General features: G+C 46.5%; 1 protein-coding gene across 2 annotated transcripts in view; it reads right to left on the bottom strand.

The window, feature by feature from the left end:
- Positions 1-618: 618 nt before the first annotated feature.
- The window catches only part of MRTFA (myocardin related transcription factor A), a 287,728-nt gene continuing 269,817 nt past the window's right edge, over positions 619-18,529 (bottom strand). For both annotated transcript variants that reach the window (XM_078640591.1, XM_078640585.1), the window contains exons 16-19: positions 13,429-13,515; positions 13,068-13,128; positions 8,192-9,203; positions 619-5,017 (exon numbers count right to left, since the gene is read on the bottom strand). In XM_078640591.1, the coding sequence (XP_078496717.1) occupies positions 8,659-9,203; positions 13,068-13,128; positions 13,429-13,515 (693 nt within the window). In that variant the 3' untranslated portion in view covers positions 619-5,017; positions 8,192-8,658. The remainder of the gene's footprint in view (positions 5,018-8,191; positions 9,204-13,067; positions 13,129-13,428; positions 13,516-18,529) is intronic.

The following is an 18,529-nucleotide window of genomic DNA, read 5'->3' as shown; positions in this document are numbered from 1 at the left end:
AGTTGTGGAGGGACCAAGGGTGCACGCAGTAGTTCCACTTTCTTTAAAGAGATCTAGGGTAGAGCCGACCTGCCAAGAGGCATATTTATGAGTGACACCTGAATGTCACCCAGGAAGCCTGTGGGTCTCATCCATGCTTGGCATCAGAGCACCACACTAGTTCTGAATGCTCTGCCTAAAAAGCTGATCATTTTCAGGCCTGTGCCAAGTTGGAGCACAGTTCCTCTGGAACTATGGGCAAGATTTCCGCAATCATGTCCTATATTGTATGGGAAACAGGTGGCCTTGACTGTCTGAAGGTCTAGGCTAGGTCATGAGATCATCTTCTTTCTGAATGTCTTCATTCTTTTCATCTCTGTCTCCGGGGGTGGGGTGGGGTGGGGGGTACACACCATAATCTGTATATTATCTGTGGTGTTTGGCAACATGTCCTCTCTTGCTAAAGCGGATTGCGAGACCAAAAAAGGCACATAAAAACACATTTGTAGAAACACATACATAATCACAAACACGCACATGCAATCATCCATTCAGGCCCACAAACAAAGCCCTCCCTGGATGGAACATTAAGCATCCCTCCTCTAAACTGAAGACACACACATCCAGGAAACACCATAATTGCTGACAGATTCATCTCTTTATTTTTTTGTATTTTTTTTCTTATTTCTTACTTATAAAAGATTTGCACAGAATTATATTCCACAGTTCATTCAGTTCCGATCTAAACCCTCTCCCCACCCACAATAAAAATCCCTTCACCTTTTGGGCTCTACCAGGGTGGTATAACGCCCCCGATCCCTTCCCGGTGGGAAGAGACTGTGTGAGATTCCATGGAGGTTTACCAGAGTCCTTCAGGATCCTCTTCTCAAGCACATTGCGATTTATAGACTCCAGTACAGGCCTTAGGCGCAGGAGGTCTCTATTTACATGGTACCAAGGTTCTTGCATGTAGTCCAGCAGTATGTGAAACATGATGTACATGCAGTCTACCACCACCAGCTATAAAAGTCCAGTGATCACACTGGTTTAATCTATACTGCTTTCTTATCCAGAGCTAGACCAACTTGGGCCACCCCAGCGCTGTGAGTAGTTGGTATTCTTCTGCCCACTCCATAGCACGATCTAGAGGGCTACTACGCAACAACTGTTTTTCAGAATCTTAAGGAGCCCATATAAGAAACAAAGATCTCTTTTCTCACACCTGTATGGTTAAAGGGGAAACCGCCATACGTGGAGTAAAGGGGAGTTCACCTAAGCAAGGGAGCTGCAAACGAAGGAGATATTACGGAGCCAAGAGTGCAACAGGGAGATGAGCTATTAAAAGTCTGAGAGTGCTGCATGAAGAGTAATTACAAAGTGCCTAGGGATGTCACATGAGAGGAAGTATCACTAGCCTGGACTGCCAGTTGGAGTGGAATGGGCCTATGACATGGTACAGGTAGGAGGGTTATACCCTGTCTTACATGGCATGAGCAGAAGCGGTGCAGCAGCAACTGGGTGGATAATGTCAGGGCAGTGAGCGCCATGGGAAGAGCAGGATATTGCCAAGCTCAGGAGAGTCCCAGCTGACAAGGTATAGCCAAGCACAGGGATGGCACAGACAGAAGCAGAAGAGATGTTGTCAGGTTTAGGAATGCTTCAGGCAAAGGAAGCACCATCTAGCAACATGATACCCAGGAAGAGAACTCATCATCAGGCCTTTTGATACTACAGGTAGCAAATTATCACCAATCTGGGAATGCCATGGATCAATGCTGTTTCATCGTCTTTGTGGAGTAGATATTACTTGGGCCATGGGTACCAGGGGGCCAAGTCCAGGAACAATCAGGATAGGAAATCCCTCATCTCTCTTGCTGTACAGCACTGAGCAAATACTACATACCTAAGCCTGTTAACTACCTGCCTACAATGCAGTGTTTACAGAAGGGGCTTCACTTACCCTAGCCCTTTTTAAGTCTGTTTCCAGGGCAAATTTGCTCTGGGAAAAGTGACGCCACAGTAGGAATCCTCCCATGAATTCCTTCAACACAACACGTGGTACCTCTGTTCCTTATCTACCGTGGCATGAGTGTCTGCTGTGAAGCTGACAAATGCTTCAAAGGTGGGCTGGTAAAACTTCCAACAGGAATGCAGTATTCTGATCTCCTTCAGACTCAAAACCACACATCAAAAATCCAAAACCGAGCAGCACCCACTCAGGTAAAGCAGGATTAAGAAAAGTGCACAACGATAATTTCAATGAAAATACCCTGAGCCTGTGCTTGCAAAGCTGGCATCAACTTTAGTGTCAGGGTCCACACTATAGTGCTTAGTGAGAGTTATGTACAGAGGCCTATGTCGCTGCCTGACAGAACTGCACTAGCAGACTGGCTTTCACTTCTTTGTAGAAGACTGAAATGTAAGCTAATAGGCCATCCAACACAGGCTTGCATTTCTGCAAGGATTTGACTGTAGTACTTTGGTTCTTGAGTTAAAGTGCCTTTGATATCCAGAGACCTGGCAGTTCCAGACTGATGTAGCTCAAATTACTATACAATTTTAGGAGCAAAATTAAAGTTTGTCCTATCTCCTTCAGCTTCATGTTGAAAGACTGCATTGAAGGTTGGAAGAGAAAGCCTGAAATTCACCAACCTTTCAGCATTTGGAATAGACAACACGAAAATGGACCTGAAAGTTATCAATTGGAGACAGGTCCTGCCAACGAGTTTGAAAGCCGGTTTCAGGGAAGCTAAAACCCAAACACCATTTGCATTAATAGAGGAGTTGTCTGAGATGAGGTGAACAATCTGCAGTCAAGAGCGAGATGAGGTGCCAATGAAATTGTATTTCAAGACAAATACTGAAGACAAAAGAAGCTATTAAGACTCTTCCCCCCCCCCCCCCACGCCTATTCCTAAATCCAGAAATCGCACAAAGGGGCTTTCTCTACTTCACTGTAAATGAGGCTTGACCTGTAGCGATAAAAAAACACATTTCATTTTGCAAGCCTGATGGCATCCCAATTTCCCAAAATACCAAGTGGAAAATCTTGGATTTCTTGTTGGAATTCTTTCACTCTACCTTGATGACTTCAAAAACGTTATCTAAAGATACAAGCCGTCATTTAACCTTTAAAGATGCACACCTACAAACTGCGTTATTAGCGGAGGATGAATAATTTAGCATTCGTCTGGCTCAAGAGATCCTGAGAGTTGGAACTGAAGCGCTCTGAGACACTTGGTGTGAGTATAACAACTACCAAAGCCAAGATGACACTACGAAGACTACTGCTTATTTGATTATTTTCATTTTCTAAACTAGCCGGAGAAGACGGCAAAGGGGCGTGCATCAAGCTTTCACTTCCAGGGAGCTTGTATTGCCTTTTTACTTGAGTAGAAACAAGTGACATTTGGGCTTCTTTGGTGAGATCAGATCATCTCCAGATATTCCCTGCTTCTGGAAAACACACTTTTCAAGAAAGCCCTAATTTTTAGCCCACAAAAGGAGCCTGGGAGTAGTCGTACTTCCCTGTATCACAGAGTTTCGAAAGAGAGGACAGCAGCACTTCATTAACTCTTGCAGTGTCGGTGCAGTGACCTGAAGTTCAGGATGATGGTGAAGTAATAAATAGCTCATTTGAAGGGACAATAATCTCCTCCCTCCTCTTGAGCAGTATCTACAGACATACACTTCTCCAACAGCACTTTAACATGTCTTAGAAAAACGTCACCTCTAGTGCGGAATACAGGATCAAAAGACTAACACTGCTTAAAGAAGGGGCTATGGTAAGGGTCATTTCCTGAAGCCCTGGCTGCCCCCAAGGACCTGTCTGTAACCCTTAATATTACCAGAGTGGTAGAAGGAGTGCTTCAACAAATATCTCCATTGCTGGGGCTGCAAATTTGTCTGCACTTGTCCTGTGTAACTAGAACCAAGCAAACACTCTGGAAATGTGCCAGACTGAGAGCAATAAGGCAGACTTGCATTTATTTTGGGAATTGCAGGAGAGTTCTGAAACTTATGATTCCTCTTCAGAGGCCATGAGAGGTAGTCCTCGCCCTACACAGAGGACCAAATAAAAGCAACATCAGTTATGCACCTGCCATCTGGAAGAGCTGGGTATGTTGACAGAGACTGGAAGAGGGAATGAACGCAGGCATCCGTCCGGATAGTTAAAATCCTTTATGACTCCAACACTATATGAAATTTTGCTCTCAGCAAAACTGGAGTCTGAGAACAATGGATCGGACGTCCGCTTCACCTCTGTTTACTGGCAACGGTTGACCTCTGCTGAGAGCATATCTGTCAGTGGAGAGGGGTCGTGCCTCCTCTCAGTCTGATCCTGTCTACACGACAAGGGAACACACTTCATCTCAAAGGGATCCTCTCTCGGCTCCTAGTTAGAATTCCTTATCTCAAAGGAATGCTGAAGGCATTGGTGATGATGCATAGACTACCAGTGTCAACCAAGGCGCTGGAATCGCTGAGTATTTTCATTTCGTCACGAGGGATCAACCTGCTCTTGTAGTCACAAAAAATACATGTTGTAAGCTCGGCTACCATGACCATTTCACGACTTTAGTGAAAAAGGAGAGCTTTCTAGCCTCTGTGCTTGACTTGGGGAAGAGGACCAGAGGCACCAATGGCATCTATCCAATCATTATTTGAGTAACTGAAAGGTAAGAAAACAATGGATTCCCTTTTATTTTAATTTGAAGACCACATCAGCAGTTCAGCAAGTCTCAGCTTCAGTTAAAATTGGAGCCAAGATAGCTGGATTTAAGGTTGTGGCCTGCCCCAGATAAGACAAACACCTGCCTAGCAGAGTACTGCAAGAGAAACGTGACCTATGAACTGCTGGTGAGGTATCGGTCAACCAAATGTAGCTTGAGGGAGGATTCCAGCACTGCCATCATTGAGCCTTGATTAAGCCAGACGTTTGCTCAATTTAAAATAAAAAAATAAAACACTTGCTGAATAGTGCATCTTTTAGATAGTCTCACCTCAGAAGGGGAAAGAATACCGTAGCTGGTTAGAGCTAACCATGCCACAAGATTGGAGCGAGATAACTGGGGATCACACACTCACTTAGGGTGAAAAGGAAAGCCCTCACACACCGACCTAGTCAGTGTCATGCTTCATCATCGGGCCCCACCAAAGAGGCCGAGTGCCTCTTTGGTGTGCTACAACGCCAGAAAGACTGCGGAGCTGGTTGTGTGAAGGAGGGCGTGCTGTGAGGGTGAGTTAAATTAAAAGTGTCTAAATGAGTATCAAAAAAAAAAATATATTTTATTAAATGATCCCTAAGACACGATTTTACAGGTATTATGTGTCTGAATTTAGTTGCCAAGGATTAGGAATGGTAAAATTCAGATAAATACAGTGAATAAATTCGTCAGTCAACATGTTTCTGCCATATTGCAGGCTTAAATTTGCCAAGGCATTCTTCAGGACTAAACCCCGGCGGTATGGACTCTCTAATCGTCCACCCTAACCAAGGGACGTGAAAGTGAAAAAAGGGTGAAAAAAGTGCATAAAAAGGGGAGAGCAAATGCTCAATCCCAAAAAAACTCCAAATTCGGGAGTATTTCTGCACCTGTAAAGTGAAAGTACACATACAAACACAAACACAAACATACAATAATTAATAAATGCCATTGCGTTTGGTTGTAGTGCTCCTTAAAGTGTGGCAAAACTCACGTGCCCAAAGTAACAGGTAGGTTTAACACCATCCACATAACCCTAATGGGATGATATCGGTAACTCTGGGACGTGGGGTGATAAGGTGTTTTAAAATACACTTAATTGGAACAAAAACAAGTTAAAAACACACTCTATGTACTCCTTCTGAAGGGATCAATTGACCAAAGGGTCGGTGACCCCCTAGTTTGGTAATAACATACATAATTCTCACTTTAAAATATGGCGCTACTTGCACCATGGGTCTCGGGAGGGGGGTTGGAGCGAAATTGGCACATCCTATGAATGAAAGAAAAAGTATTAGCCATTCGGTCCCGAAAAACGGGCAGTACTTAGCTCTGTATCCAGGCCGATCTGCGTTCAGCAGCACTCACGCCCTCGTTGCTCGCAGCCCGCTTAGACACCTAGGGACTCCCTCGTGACCGGACCCCGTCGATGGAGAGCGGGACCGGTGAGTGAGTATAAGAGCGAGGGCGCAGGGCGTTGCGTTCTTCCTGGTGGGCGTGCCCGACCAGGAAGAGGCCAGGAGCGCGCCCACCCTCCGTTGCAACGAGGCCTGACACGCACCAGACTGGGAAAGGCGTCGCGTCCTTCCTGGTGGGCGTGTTACACGAAAGAGAGGCCTGGAATGCGCCCGCCCCCCATCTGCATAGGAGGCTTGGAACGCACTGGCCCGGGTCGGTGTGAGAGAATAATAACAACAACACCGTCTTTCATGGGCAGTACTAAGTTGGAATACTGGCGCTCGATAATCACATAACAATAAGAAAATAGCAATGCTGTATATTGCCAATGTTATTAGAGAGAGGGCGACTAGTTGTGCACTCCAGCACCCATAGAATTAATATGATGAGATACAGTATCTCATCATATTAATTCTATGGGTGCTGGAGTGCACAACTAGGGCGCTATCTACTGACCTCATCAGTCGCCCTCTCTCTAATAACATTGGCAATATACAGCATTGCTATTTTCTTATTGTTATGTGATTATCGAGCGCCAGTATTCCAACTTAGTACTGCCCATGAAAGACGGTGTTGTTGTTATTATTCTCTCACACCGACCCGGGCCAGTGCGTTCCAAGCCTCCTATGCAGATGGGGGGCGGGCGCATTCCAGGCCTCTCTTTCGTGTAACACGCCCACCAGGAAGGACGCGACGCCTTTCCCAGTCTGGTGCGTGCCAGGCCTCGTTGCAACGGAGGGTGGGCGCGCTCCTGGCCTCTTCCTGGTCGGGCACGCCCACCAGGAAGAACGCAACGCCCTGCGCCCTCGCTCTTATACTCACTCACCGGTCCCGCTCTCCATCGACGGGGTCCGGTCACGAGGGAGTCCCTAGGTGTCTAAGCGGGCTGCGAGCAACGAGGGCGTGAGTGCTGCTGAACGCAGATCGGCCTGGATACAGAGCTAAGTACTGCCCGTTTTTCGGGACCGAATGGCTAATACTTTTTCTTTCATTCATAGGATGTGCCAATTTCGCTCCAACCCCCCTCCCGAGACCCATGGTGCAAGTAGCGCCATATTTTAAAGTGAGAATTATGTATGTTATTACCAAACTAGGGGGTCACCGACCCTTTGGTCAATTGATCCCTTCAGAAGGAGTACATAGAGTGTGTTTTTAACTTGTTTTTGTTCCAATTAAGTGTATTTTAAAACACCTTATCACCCCACGTCCCAGAGTTACCGATATCATCCCATTAGGGTTATGTGGATGGTGTTAAACCTACCTGTTACTTTGGGCACGTGAGTTTTGCCACACTTTAAGGAGCACTACAACCAAACGCAATGGCATTTATTAATTATTGTATGTTTGTGTTTGTGTTTGTATGTGTACTTTCACTTTACAGGTGCAGAAATACTCCCGAATTTGGAGTTTTTTTGGGATTGAGCATTTGCTCTCCCCTTTTTATGCACTTTTTTCACCCTTTTTTCACTTTCACGTCCCTTGGTTAGGGTGGACGATTAGAGAGTCCATACCGCCGGGGTTTAGTCCTGAAGAATGCCTTGGCAAATTTAAGCCTGCAATATGGCAGAAACATGTTGACTGACGAATTTATTCACTGTATTTATCTGAATTTTACCATTCCTAATCCTTGGCAACTAAATTCAGACACATAATACCTGTAAAATCGTGTCTTAGGGATCATTTAATAAAATATATTTTTTTTTTTGATACTCATTTAGACACTTTTAATTTAACTCACCCTCACAGCACGCCCTCCTTCACACAACCAGCTCCGCAGTCTTTCTGGCGTTGTAGCACACCAAAGAGGCACTCGGCCTCTTTGGTGGGGCCCGATGATGAAGCATGACACTGACTAGGTCGGTGTGTGAGGGCTTTCCTTTTCACCCTAAGTGAGTGTGTGATCCCCAGTTATCTCGCTCCAATCTTGTGGCATTATTTGAGATTGATCTGGCCTCTCTCTTTTTGTTTATCTACATTGAACCGGGGATTGAGAGAAGCCGTCTTGACTCTCCCTACCTCTCCCATTGTTGTTTTTTGTTTTTTAGAGCTAACCATGAACACAAATGAAAAAAATGGTTCAGTAAGGTTCGGACAAGGACCCAAGAACTGCGGGTGATGCACTGCCTCCTGGCAAGCTCATAATGTCCTGTACTCCTTGAGGCTTCCTGTTGCAGACGGAGTTCTACTTCTGAGCTTTAGAAAGAAGTGGGGAGTACATTCAAAGAAGCTGGGTTTTTCGTGGACGGGGAAGGGAATCTAAGTTTAAAGTGAAAGGAGCAAAGGAGTTTCAGAGACCTCCATCTCTCTTCCCCACCACCTCTGCCCCGAAGCAGACAACCTACTTAATTCACCACAATTCCTGGCTTCCTTGGATTCCACTAGCACCACAGGGTGTTGTTCACTTTATCCTTTGGTTTAGTACAACACAACCTCTCCCTAAGGGTTGTCTCCTTTCAGTCTCTCATTGAGCTAACGGAGAGTGACCATGTTCTGACAGGAGTGAGAAGAGGGTTATCTACAAACAAGCGTCCCAGTGTAGCTGCAGATCATGGCCGTCCAGGAAGTCTGTGGAGAAGACACTGGGCGTGGTGGTGCTGAGTGGCGCCAGGCTCATGGCCGGCACCCCGGAAAGCTCCAGCCAGTCCATGCTGTCCAAGTTGGCATCAGCCAGGTCCAGGCCCAGGCCCAGGCCTAGGCTGCCCACCCCGTCATGGGAAAAGTGCAAGTCTGAGGTGTCCATAGGGGAGGGTGGGTGGTCCAAGATGGCCGTACTGCTTAGCATCTCACTATGCAAGTCATCAATGAGAGAAAGGGGGGCTGTGCCATCCTGGTCCCCAGTCAGCAGCGGCACACCCGTTGTGCTCTCTAGGAAGTCCTCCAGCCGGCCTTGGGGTGAGGTGGAAGAGGGCTCACCAGAGCCAGCTGGGCTAACAGGATACTGTTCTCCAGTGAGGTGACTGGATGGTAGCAAGTCCCCTCTGGCCTCTGATGTCTCAGGGGGTGATGGTAGAGGACCCTTTGGTGCTGATGGAGAGAGCTGCTTGAAGTCAACAGGAATCTCTGGGAGGAGAAAAAGAGAGGAGGATCAGCAGGCTGCATTTACTCTAGCACAACCAATGGCACACATATCTTCGGAATACACTACTCATAAGACTGGTTACCTCTAGTTTAGGGTTGTATTTCAACCATACGTAATGCACAGTTCTGTGTAACCCGTATCACTCTTACATGGTTTTCTTTTAAAAAGACTCCACCACTTCACTTCATACATGGAGTGATCCACTGTCAGCAGTGACTGTTGCTTTGCAGGCTGAACCAGAGAACTTGAACATTTTGTTTGGATGAGACACGTCTGAGTTAATTATAATTAGGTTGAATGTGGGCAACTTGTTTGATATTTACTAACTATAAGATTACAAGCACAGGGATTAGGTGACTGGGGATTTTAGGACACCTCCCTAATCTCTTGCCAAATTGGTAACCTGTTTCTAACTTACTTGATTGTGATATGGCATGGCTTTTGTCAGGAACCCTGGACCTTCCTAACTGGCCTGCGTTGACATATATAGTCCTAATTGTGGTGTGGATAATGTAAGTTATATAACTTATTGGCAAGGTTAATCAGGTATAGTGGCTACTATCCAATGGAGAGAGCATTAAAACAATCACATTGTCTTCGAACAACTTTAAAAAGCGGCAGGTAAACCAACTCACACATCAACCCTCCTTGAAATTCATACACTGTCAAACCCCATTAGCATCTGCTGCTATTAGATACCTCTGCTATGCAGAGAACATAAATTCACCCAGATGTCCATGATGGGGTTTGCCTAATCCTAAATATGAGGATTTGGGAAAAACAGATGCACTCTTGAAATACAGATTGATGAAATACTCTGCACGAAATGAAGAAAAGGAGGCCTTATCATGGTGTTAGTGGAAATACTATGAATTATTGTGGTCCATGGATTAAAAAGCCCCGAGGAGGTTCACTGTCATGAACGAAACAAGTTGGCTGAGGTTGTAACATGTTGTATATGTATAATGAAAAGATAAAAGCTTTCTGGAATATATAATAAAGAAGAAACAAGAAACCTTGAATGGACTTCTTTATATTTCTTTCTTGGGTACACCGCTATATTTATGAATTGAAACAAAACACATTGGATTAGTCACTCAAGACCACATTTATATGTTTATAGTTTCCAATCATCCTAATAAACGTGGAGTGAATACCGCAAGTGGTCACAACTAATTATGTATTAACCCAAGTAGACATCACCCGAAGTTCTGTAGTGCTGTAAACTGCATGTGTTGTGAAAAGACTACAGTCTAGTCTGGTTCACTCAGATTATTTAATCCTTTAACTACAAAGAAGAGACTGCGGATAGAAGCCACCCATCACCCCATCTGTCCAATGCAGGGAGTCTGCTCTCAGAGTTGCTCCTGTGGATACACCTCCTTTGGTGCCTTAGTTAATTGGCGATGGGGACACAGTTTGCTCCTTATGGAAGATGATTACTCAGTAGTGTGTGAGTAGCATTGCGCCCTACATAATTGCATCTTGTGAGGCATCATCGTATCAATATTTGTCATCCTAACTCTATCACCATGCGGGAAGTCTGGTGACTGTAGTGTTGAAATGTTAACCCACTTGTCCTAGTCCTGTGTTTTCGGTTTTAAACTGGCTCACATCTTCACACTTCACCCTAGGGGGCCAAATTAGTCGAGATGCGGTGGGGTAAGGACTGGCAGACCCAGTTAAGGATGGGGATTTGAAAGTGTGGAACAAAGAGCAGGACAACTTTCACATTCTTCTCCTCTGAGATCATGGTATGAAATCTAGGTTACAGCTATGTAATTATATTTTGGAAAAGCATTACGTTTGAAATGAACAGTGCAAAACTTTTAGCTCAAGTGATTACAATTAATCTAATTGTCATGCATTTCAGAGTGGAGGTTGGATGTGTTATTTTTTTTCCATTTTCAAACGTAGGTTCAAACTTCACGTCTTTTAATCTATATGTTTCAAACTTCTGATGCAATACTCAAGAGTTGAAGAGAAGGACTCGGTTACATTCCAACATCAGGATCATAAGAAGGCCTCCTGGGCGTTACCTTTTTTCGCAGTGGTTATTTCTCTCCATGATACAATCATGTGAATAAGGTGAGGGAGGTCACTACGTTTCGTGCTGTTACATCCTCTCCCACAGCTCATTTTCTTTGTTTGGGGGCACGACCCAGATTGGAGAGCTCACAATTCCAGTTTAAGAGAAGTTTTGAGGTCATTAAGGCTTGGCCTTGAGCTGGAAAACTTAAGTGGCGTCATGAAACAAGGTGAGGAAGGATGGTGATGCAGCTTAAAAAGCAGAGTGATATTCCGATTTCTCCGACATCTGCACTATCTCCTCTTTCTTTCTACTCTTCCCTCCTGTTTCAGGGTGGTAAAACAGAATGTCAAATGTGGTTTGTCAAGGAGATCAAATTACAGCTCAAATGGGAACAAAGTGGGCTCAGGAGTCTTTAAGAACAAGCTGTCTCTCAAGGATGGAAAGTGGTACATTATTTGCGAGTGGCCCGGATGATAAATTGCAGCTCAAATGAGGACAAATTGGCCTCAGGGGCCCTCAACAGCTTACAGTCTGTCATCTCTCATGGGATACAAAGTGAGATGCTGAGGGTGAGTGACAGAAGTTGTCAAATTCTAGCCTAGATGTGGGTTTAGTGGGCTCAGGGATCAGAAGCGGTCTACAGTTGGAAGTCTCTCATGGTTGTGATAAGCGAGACAACAGCGAAGGATAGAGGATGTGACATTCAACAATAGCTGTCCACTCACTATGGCAAGTCAAAGGATGTAAGTAAGTATAATTGTAACCAAACTTTGGGATGACAGACTGTGACTCAGGGGGGGTAGATTGGGGAGATAGAAAATTGATATCCTTATCCAAGGTAGCTCTTAACCATCCTTGTTAAAAACACTCCTACTGCCCCTAAAGCCCAGGCTCACAGTCACTACAGCCCTAACGATCATCAATGATCCTCCACTAGCACCCTTCCACACTTTTCCAAACCTCTGCTCAACTTCACACCAAAACCTACCTTAATTTCAGATTGTCCCCTTGCACCAAGTAAAACCTCTGCACGGGACTCCAACTCAGCCAAACTCCACTGTCCTTGTTCATCTCTTATCGTCTTCCAGCACCCTCCCTGACTCCGCATAAGAACCAGGCACTCCAGACCCTACCTTCACCTTAGATTGTCTACATCACCCTTCTCCTGAGACCGATGTTCACTTTCACTCCAGACTCCACGTTTAGTGGTGATTGTCCACTGCACTTACCAACAGGCCTCCAGCGAGCACAGCTCACCTCCACTCTAGATCCCACCATCACATCTGATTGCCCATCAGAACCCTCCCCTATCACATCTCCTGAGACTCCCGTTCGCCTACATTCGAAACGCCATCTTTAACTTCCATCATACACAGGTTACTTCACTTCTCTGGCCAAGACACAAGCTCACCTATAATGTGAACCTAATGTCCACCTGTACTTGTAGAAGGTGCCTTTAGTTATGACTCTTTAGAACCCAGCTCCATCTTATCACTCATCATCCACCAGCACCCTCCTCCTGGGCCCTTAATTTACCTACATTCCATACTACACCTTCACCTCAGATTGATTATAGCACACTCCTGCTGAGACTCAAGCTTACCTACACTCATGATCCGACCTTCATCTCGGAATGCCCAGAGGCACGCTCCCCTCCTCCACCTGAAATCTAAACACTGTATCCCCACATTCATATATAACCACTCACCAGCACCTCTTCAACCCAAGACCTAGGCCCACTTCCACAGAAGACCATACCTTCACCTCTCAATGTCCACAGCCACCCTCCCTCTCCTCCTGAGAACTCGCTCACCTCCACTCCGTATCAGGATGTCGAACAAGTCATCCATCTGCTGGCTGGAGGTTCGGCTCTCCTGAAAGCAGAACACAGAGTTATTGCACTACTGTCCTTGATTAAGGGTGCACCCAACCATGCCCTCAACCCAAGCAGTGTGCACAAGCCAGAGTTTAACTAGAACATGGAAACCCCTACCCTCCCAAACTACCAAGCCCCATCACTCTTCCAACACATTCTGAACAATACAAAAAAAAATAATGACAACAAACTTGTCAAAGGCTCCCCAAACGTGTGTCAGGCTCACAAGATGGGAGAACTTAGCAGTGGAGCATGTAGTTGAAATGCCCAATTTTAGAAAAATACAGAGGTAACTCACTTGGTTTATAGAGTTGATGAGTTGGAGAATAGATGTTGTGGGAAGAATGTTGGAATTTTGGGTGTCCCAGAGTGCAGAGATGGAGTTCTGAAAGAAAAGCAGAGGATTGCTCTTCATAATTGGTGCGTAGTAGTCAGACAACACATACTGGGAAAAACACTCAGAGGAACCACCCTCTCAGCACCACAGCTTAGGAAGAACCACAATGAGCCTCAACAAATCATAGACACTGGAATTGAAGAGGATGAGTATTTTCCCCGTGCTTTGTTTGTTTTGCTCACAAAGAATGAAAAGCCCCATCCAATGGATGAAAGGATTTATTCTCTAGTCTAGGGCGGATACTGGCGACCAAACAATTACTTACCTGAAGACAATTAAAGGTCATAGAGTAAGCATACTTTCCATATCCATGAAAACTTGAGGTCAGATCTTTAATAAACATTAAAAAAACAGACTCCTGTAGGTATTTTCAGAGGGGAATCTCTGTAAACAGACCAGATATGGTCAACCAGAACTCAAGAATCCTCTTGCCCTTGGTGCGGCTGTCTGAATCCTTTAGTTGTGGAGAAGCATTAATCTATGAGCTAAACTCTAACACCAGAGCTGCAGGCAAGCCACGCCATTTGCAAAATGTTTCTGTAACAGATGTGCCTGCTAAGAAAAGAGTAGCAAAGAATAAGTTACATACCTTCTGTAACAGTGTATCTGGTAGAGACATATTCTAATTATAGATTCCTTACCTAGTGAAATTCCCCCACATGTCAGTCTGGATCTGGAGATTTTTCATCAGCAGTACCCCTGCGCGTCAGTAGGTGGCATCTGTCCACTTAGCGTCCGCTGTTGTCGCCGGAAACGATGTTGCAGGACCTATATAGATGCTGCCAGAGTGTGCTGACGCTAACGTGACTTTCCACGCCAGAAGCACAGAGCCATGAAAGACACTGACCACTGATGTGTCAAAACTAGGGCCCTTTAGGATAGTCTATACCTAGACATCAGTTCCCAGAATGGGGAGGATGGGTGGGGCAGTAAGCAATCTACAACTAGAACATGTCTCTACCAGCTACATTGTTACCGAAGGTAAGTAACTTATTTATCTGATAGAGACTCTAGTTGTAGATTCCTTACCTTGTAAATAGATACCCCAGCAATACCAACCCCGGAGGAGGGTCTGCAAACCAAGATCACACAAGAAAGTCCTGGAGGACCGAACGGTTCCTCTGGACTTGGCTGTCCAGGCAGTAGTGTCTGGTAAATGTGTGCAGGGATGCCCACATTGCTGCCTGACAAATATCCCAGACTGGGACTCCGATTGCTAACACAGTAGTTGCCGCTATTGCTCTACTAGAGTGAGCGCGCAACCCTACAGGAGGTTCCTCTTTGCAAATGCGTAGCACAATTTAATGCAGACGACAAACCCATCTAGAGATGGTCCTTCTCTGTACTGTCCGATCTTTCTTGGCACTCATCCAACCAGAAGTCTTTTGTACGATCAAGATAAAAAGACAACACACATTTTGGGCCCAGATGGTGTAGTCTCCCTTCTTCCTTGGAGGGATGCTGGGGTGGGTAAAAGGTGGGCAGAGTAATGGACTGTCTCACATGAATGGGTGTGACCACTTTAGGAAGGAACAAAGTTGTTGTACAAAGTACCGCTTTATCTGGATGAACAGACAGATAGGGAGGCTTTGAAGACAGAGCCTGGAGTTCTCTAACTCTGTGAGCCGAGGTGATGGCAATAAGGAAAGCAGCCTCAAGGGTTAGAAGTCTGACAGGCAATTATGAAGAGGCTCGAAGGGAGCACACATAAGGAAAGTCAAGACCAAATTTAAATTCCATGGGGCATTATATAAGGAAACAGAGGAAACAAGTGAGTAAGGTCCTTAAGGAATCTGTGCACAAATGGAGATTTGAACAAAGAAGGCTGATCTGGAAGTCTAAGTAAGGCAGAAATAGCTGCAAAATAGCCCTTAAGGGTGCCCAAAGCAGACCCCTGCTGAGCCCCAGAAAGTATATACAAGAGAACCTCTGAAAGAAAGCCAGAAAGGGGATCAACAGCCTTTGTTGTGTACCATGCCACCACTTTGTTCCATCTACAGGCGTATACCGTTTTAGTGGAGAGAGGCCTGGCTGCCAAGATGACTTCGCAGACTTCGGGTGGAAGATAGAAAGTTGTCCACTGCCACTGCTCAATCGCCACACAAGGAGGTGGAGGCTGGACAGGTTCGGGTGAAGAACCGTCCCCTGCTGCTGCGACAGAAGATCCGTCCGAGGGACAGCCTGATCGGAGAATAGATGCCTATGCTGAGAATGTCGGAATACCACACTCAAAATCCTCAGCCACAAGAAGGACTTCTGGAGCACTCTGGGCAGAAGTGGTATAGGTGGAAAGGAGTAGAGGAGGCCGAAGCTCCACTCGCAACACGAAGCGTTGCTGAGTGAGTGCCGCCTTGGTTTTTGCAATTTTCACCCCGAGTGGGCTGGGTATGCTCAGACGTGAGTCCCAGGCTCTCCACACCACTGGAGTCAAGCTATCCAGGCTGATGAAGGCTGATAGCCAGAAACCGGTCCTTGGATGCTTGATTCCGGTCTGGGAAAGACATGGCTTGGTAGTTCGGACTGGACTGTTCCCACGAGGCAAAGGGTCAGAGCTGATTTGCATATAGCCAGTGTCTAACCCAGGGTGGTGTGTAGTGCAAAAAAACGATGGATTTAGGCCCAGATCCTTGTACTGGGGTGAATGTATGACATTGTTCTACATTCTGTCCATCAACTGTGTTTTTTGCCTTGGAAACTCCAGCACGCAATACTGCTGACATTGCGCATTCTCTTCAGAGGTGAACAGATCTAACCAAGACTCTTCCCCACTGCTGAAAGAGATTTTGCGCCACCTCCGGAGGGAGACGTCATTCCTGATTGACCAGGCACCGATGGCATGGCTGAGTTAGTCTGCCCTGGCGTTCAGAGAACCTAGGAGGTGGTAAATCACCAGGGTTATGCCCTGATGTTCCAACCATTTACAGAGGCGGAGAGCCTCCTGACAAAGGGTTCACGACCCAACCCAGCCCTGTTTGTTGTAGTACCACATGGTGGTGGTGTTATCGGCGAACACCTGCACCACTTTCTCTTTGAGCGAGGGAAGGAACACATTCAGCGCCAGTCTGATCGCCCAGAGTGCCAAAAGGTTAATATGGAGACCGGACTCCGTCAGAGACCAAACGCCTCTGATCCACGCCTCTCCCAGGTGGCTGCCTCATCCCAGGAGTGACGCATCCGTCAACACGGTCAGATCTGGTTGGGGAAGGGAGAGGGTTCCTCTGACCCAATATTAGTTTGTTAGCCACTGCTGCAGTTGGTGCGCAAGTCCCTCCGAGCTCCGGACATAGTCGGATATATTCCCTTGATGCTGCACACATCGGAACTTCAGGTCCCACTGCACAGCCACATATGCCATTATGCCATCTTCCACCAGAAAGATGCAGGAGGCCATGAGGCCCAGCAGCCTCAGAGTCATTCTCACCAAAATACAGACGAGAGGCTAAAACATCAGAATCATAGCCCGAATATCTGGGACTTGCTGCTTGAGAGGATAGCCTGAAACTGTACTGTGACCAGAATCGCCCATATGAAAGGGAATGTTTGAGAGGGAATCAGGTGTGACTTTGGCACGTTGACAGTGAACCCCAGTGAGTGCAGGAGGTCCTCCCTAGTCTGGAGGTGGGAGACGACAGCTTGGGGCGAGCCCGCCTTCAACTGCCAGTCATCGATATAGAGGAAGGCTGGCACCCCTGATCTGCACAGATAAGCTGCGGCCACCGCCATCCCTTTTGTGAATACCCAAGGGGCATTGGTAAGGGGGAGCACAATGAACTGAAAGTGCTTGTGGCCCACCGTGAACCATAAGTAATGTCTGTGGACTAGCAGGACGGGAATATGGAAATAAGCGTCCTGCAAGTCCAATGCTACTATCCAGTCTCCTGGATCGACAGGACCTGGGCTAAAGTGAGCATTTTGAAATTCTCCTTCTGGAGGAGGAAGTTGAGGGTCCAGAGGTCCAGGATTGGACGCAGGCCTTTGTACTTTTTGGGCAGCAGAAAGTAGTGTGAATAACAACCACGTCCTACTTCTGGCAGGATCGTTTAACCAAGAGAGCCGTACCTTACTCGCTGAGAAGTGCCAATGATTCTCCGACATGCAGTCATAAGAAGGTGGCATGGAGAGAGGGGTGGTCTCAAAGGGGAGGAAGTAGCTCCTTCTGACTATCTAAAGAACCCACCTTTCCGACGTGATGGACTGCCAGAGGAGATGATGGCAAACTCTGCCTCCGACTGGCTGATGATTGGCCTGAAACATTGGACTAGGAAGGTTTGGAGGCAGTGGCAGAGGGGTAAAGGGTGGACTGGCCCACCCGCTGGCTCCCTGACCCACGAGGACACTGGATCCCACATCCGAGGCCTCATAGAGACTGGACAGTTTGCATGACTTGGTGGCTGGTATGGACAGGATATGGGTGGACGCCCCTTCCATAATCACGAAAGAACCGAAAGGCAGACTGACGCGGATGGAAGGTAGTTGTGAGGCCCAAGGATCTGACCTTAGCTTGAGATTCCTAGAAGCGCTCAAGCCTGAGTCTGCCTTGTCGGCAAAAAGGTGAGTGCCATCAAAAGGCATAACTATCAAAGTACAATGGACACCCCCTGAAAAGCCAATAGTCCTCAACTGGGCGTAGCGTGGTAATGCTACTTACTAGGCAACCGCTCTGCCCAGTGAGTCGGTGGTGTCCAGTCCACAACTAATGGTGAATTTCGCAGATTCTCTCCCATCTGCAACTGCCTGGGAGAGAACAGCCAGGGCCTACTCCACCAAGGCACCACCTGCGCAACCGTATCCCAGATGGTATGGGAGTATTGACTCAAGAGGCAATCGGTATTCATAGATCGCAATGCCAATCTGGAGGAATAAAACATCCTCCTCCCAAGATGATCCAGCTTCTTGGATTCCCTATCGGAGGTGCAGAAGAGAATGCGCCTTTTGAAGAGGAGGCCTGGACAACCAAACTTTCAGCAAAAGGATTTTGCGTAAGGAATGCTGGGTTGCGTGA

The sequence above is a fragment of the Lissotriton helveticus genome, chromosome 1_1 (assembly GCF_964261635.1).
Source record: "Lissotriton helveticus chromosome 1_1, aLisHel1.1, whole genome shotgun sequence".
Taxonomy (NCBI): domain Eukaryota; kingdom Metazoa; phylum Chordata; class Amphibia; order Caudata; family Salamandridae; genus Lissotriton; species Lissotriton helveticus.
Note: the sequence above shows the minus strand (reverse complement) of the source record. Positions and strands in the feature narration are given on the sequence as shown.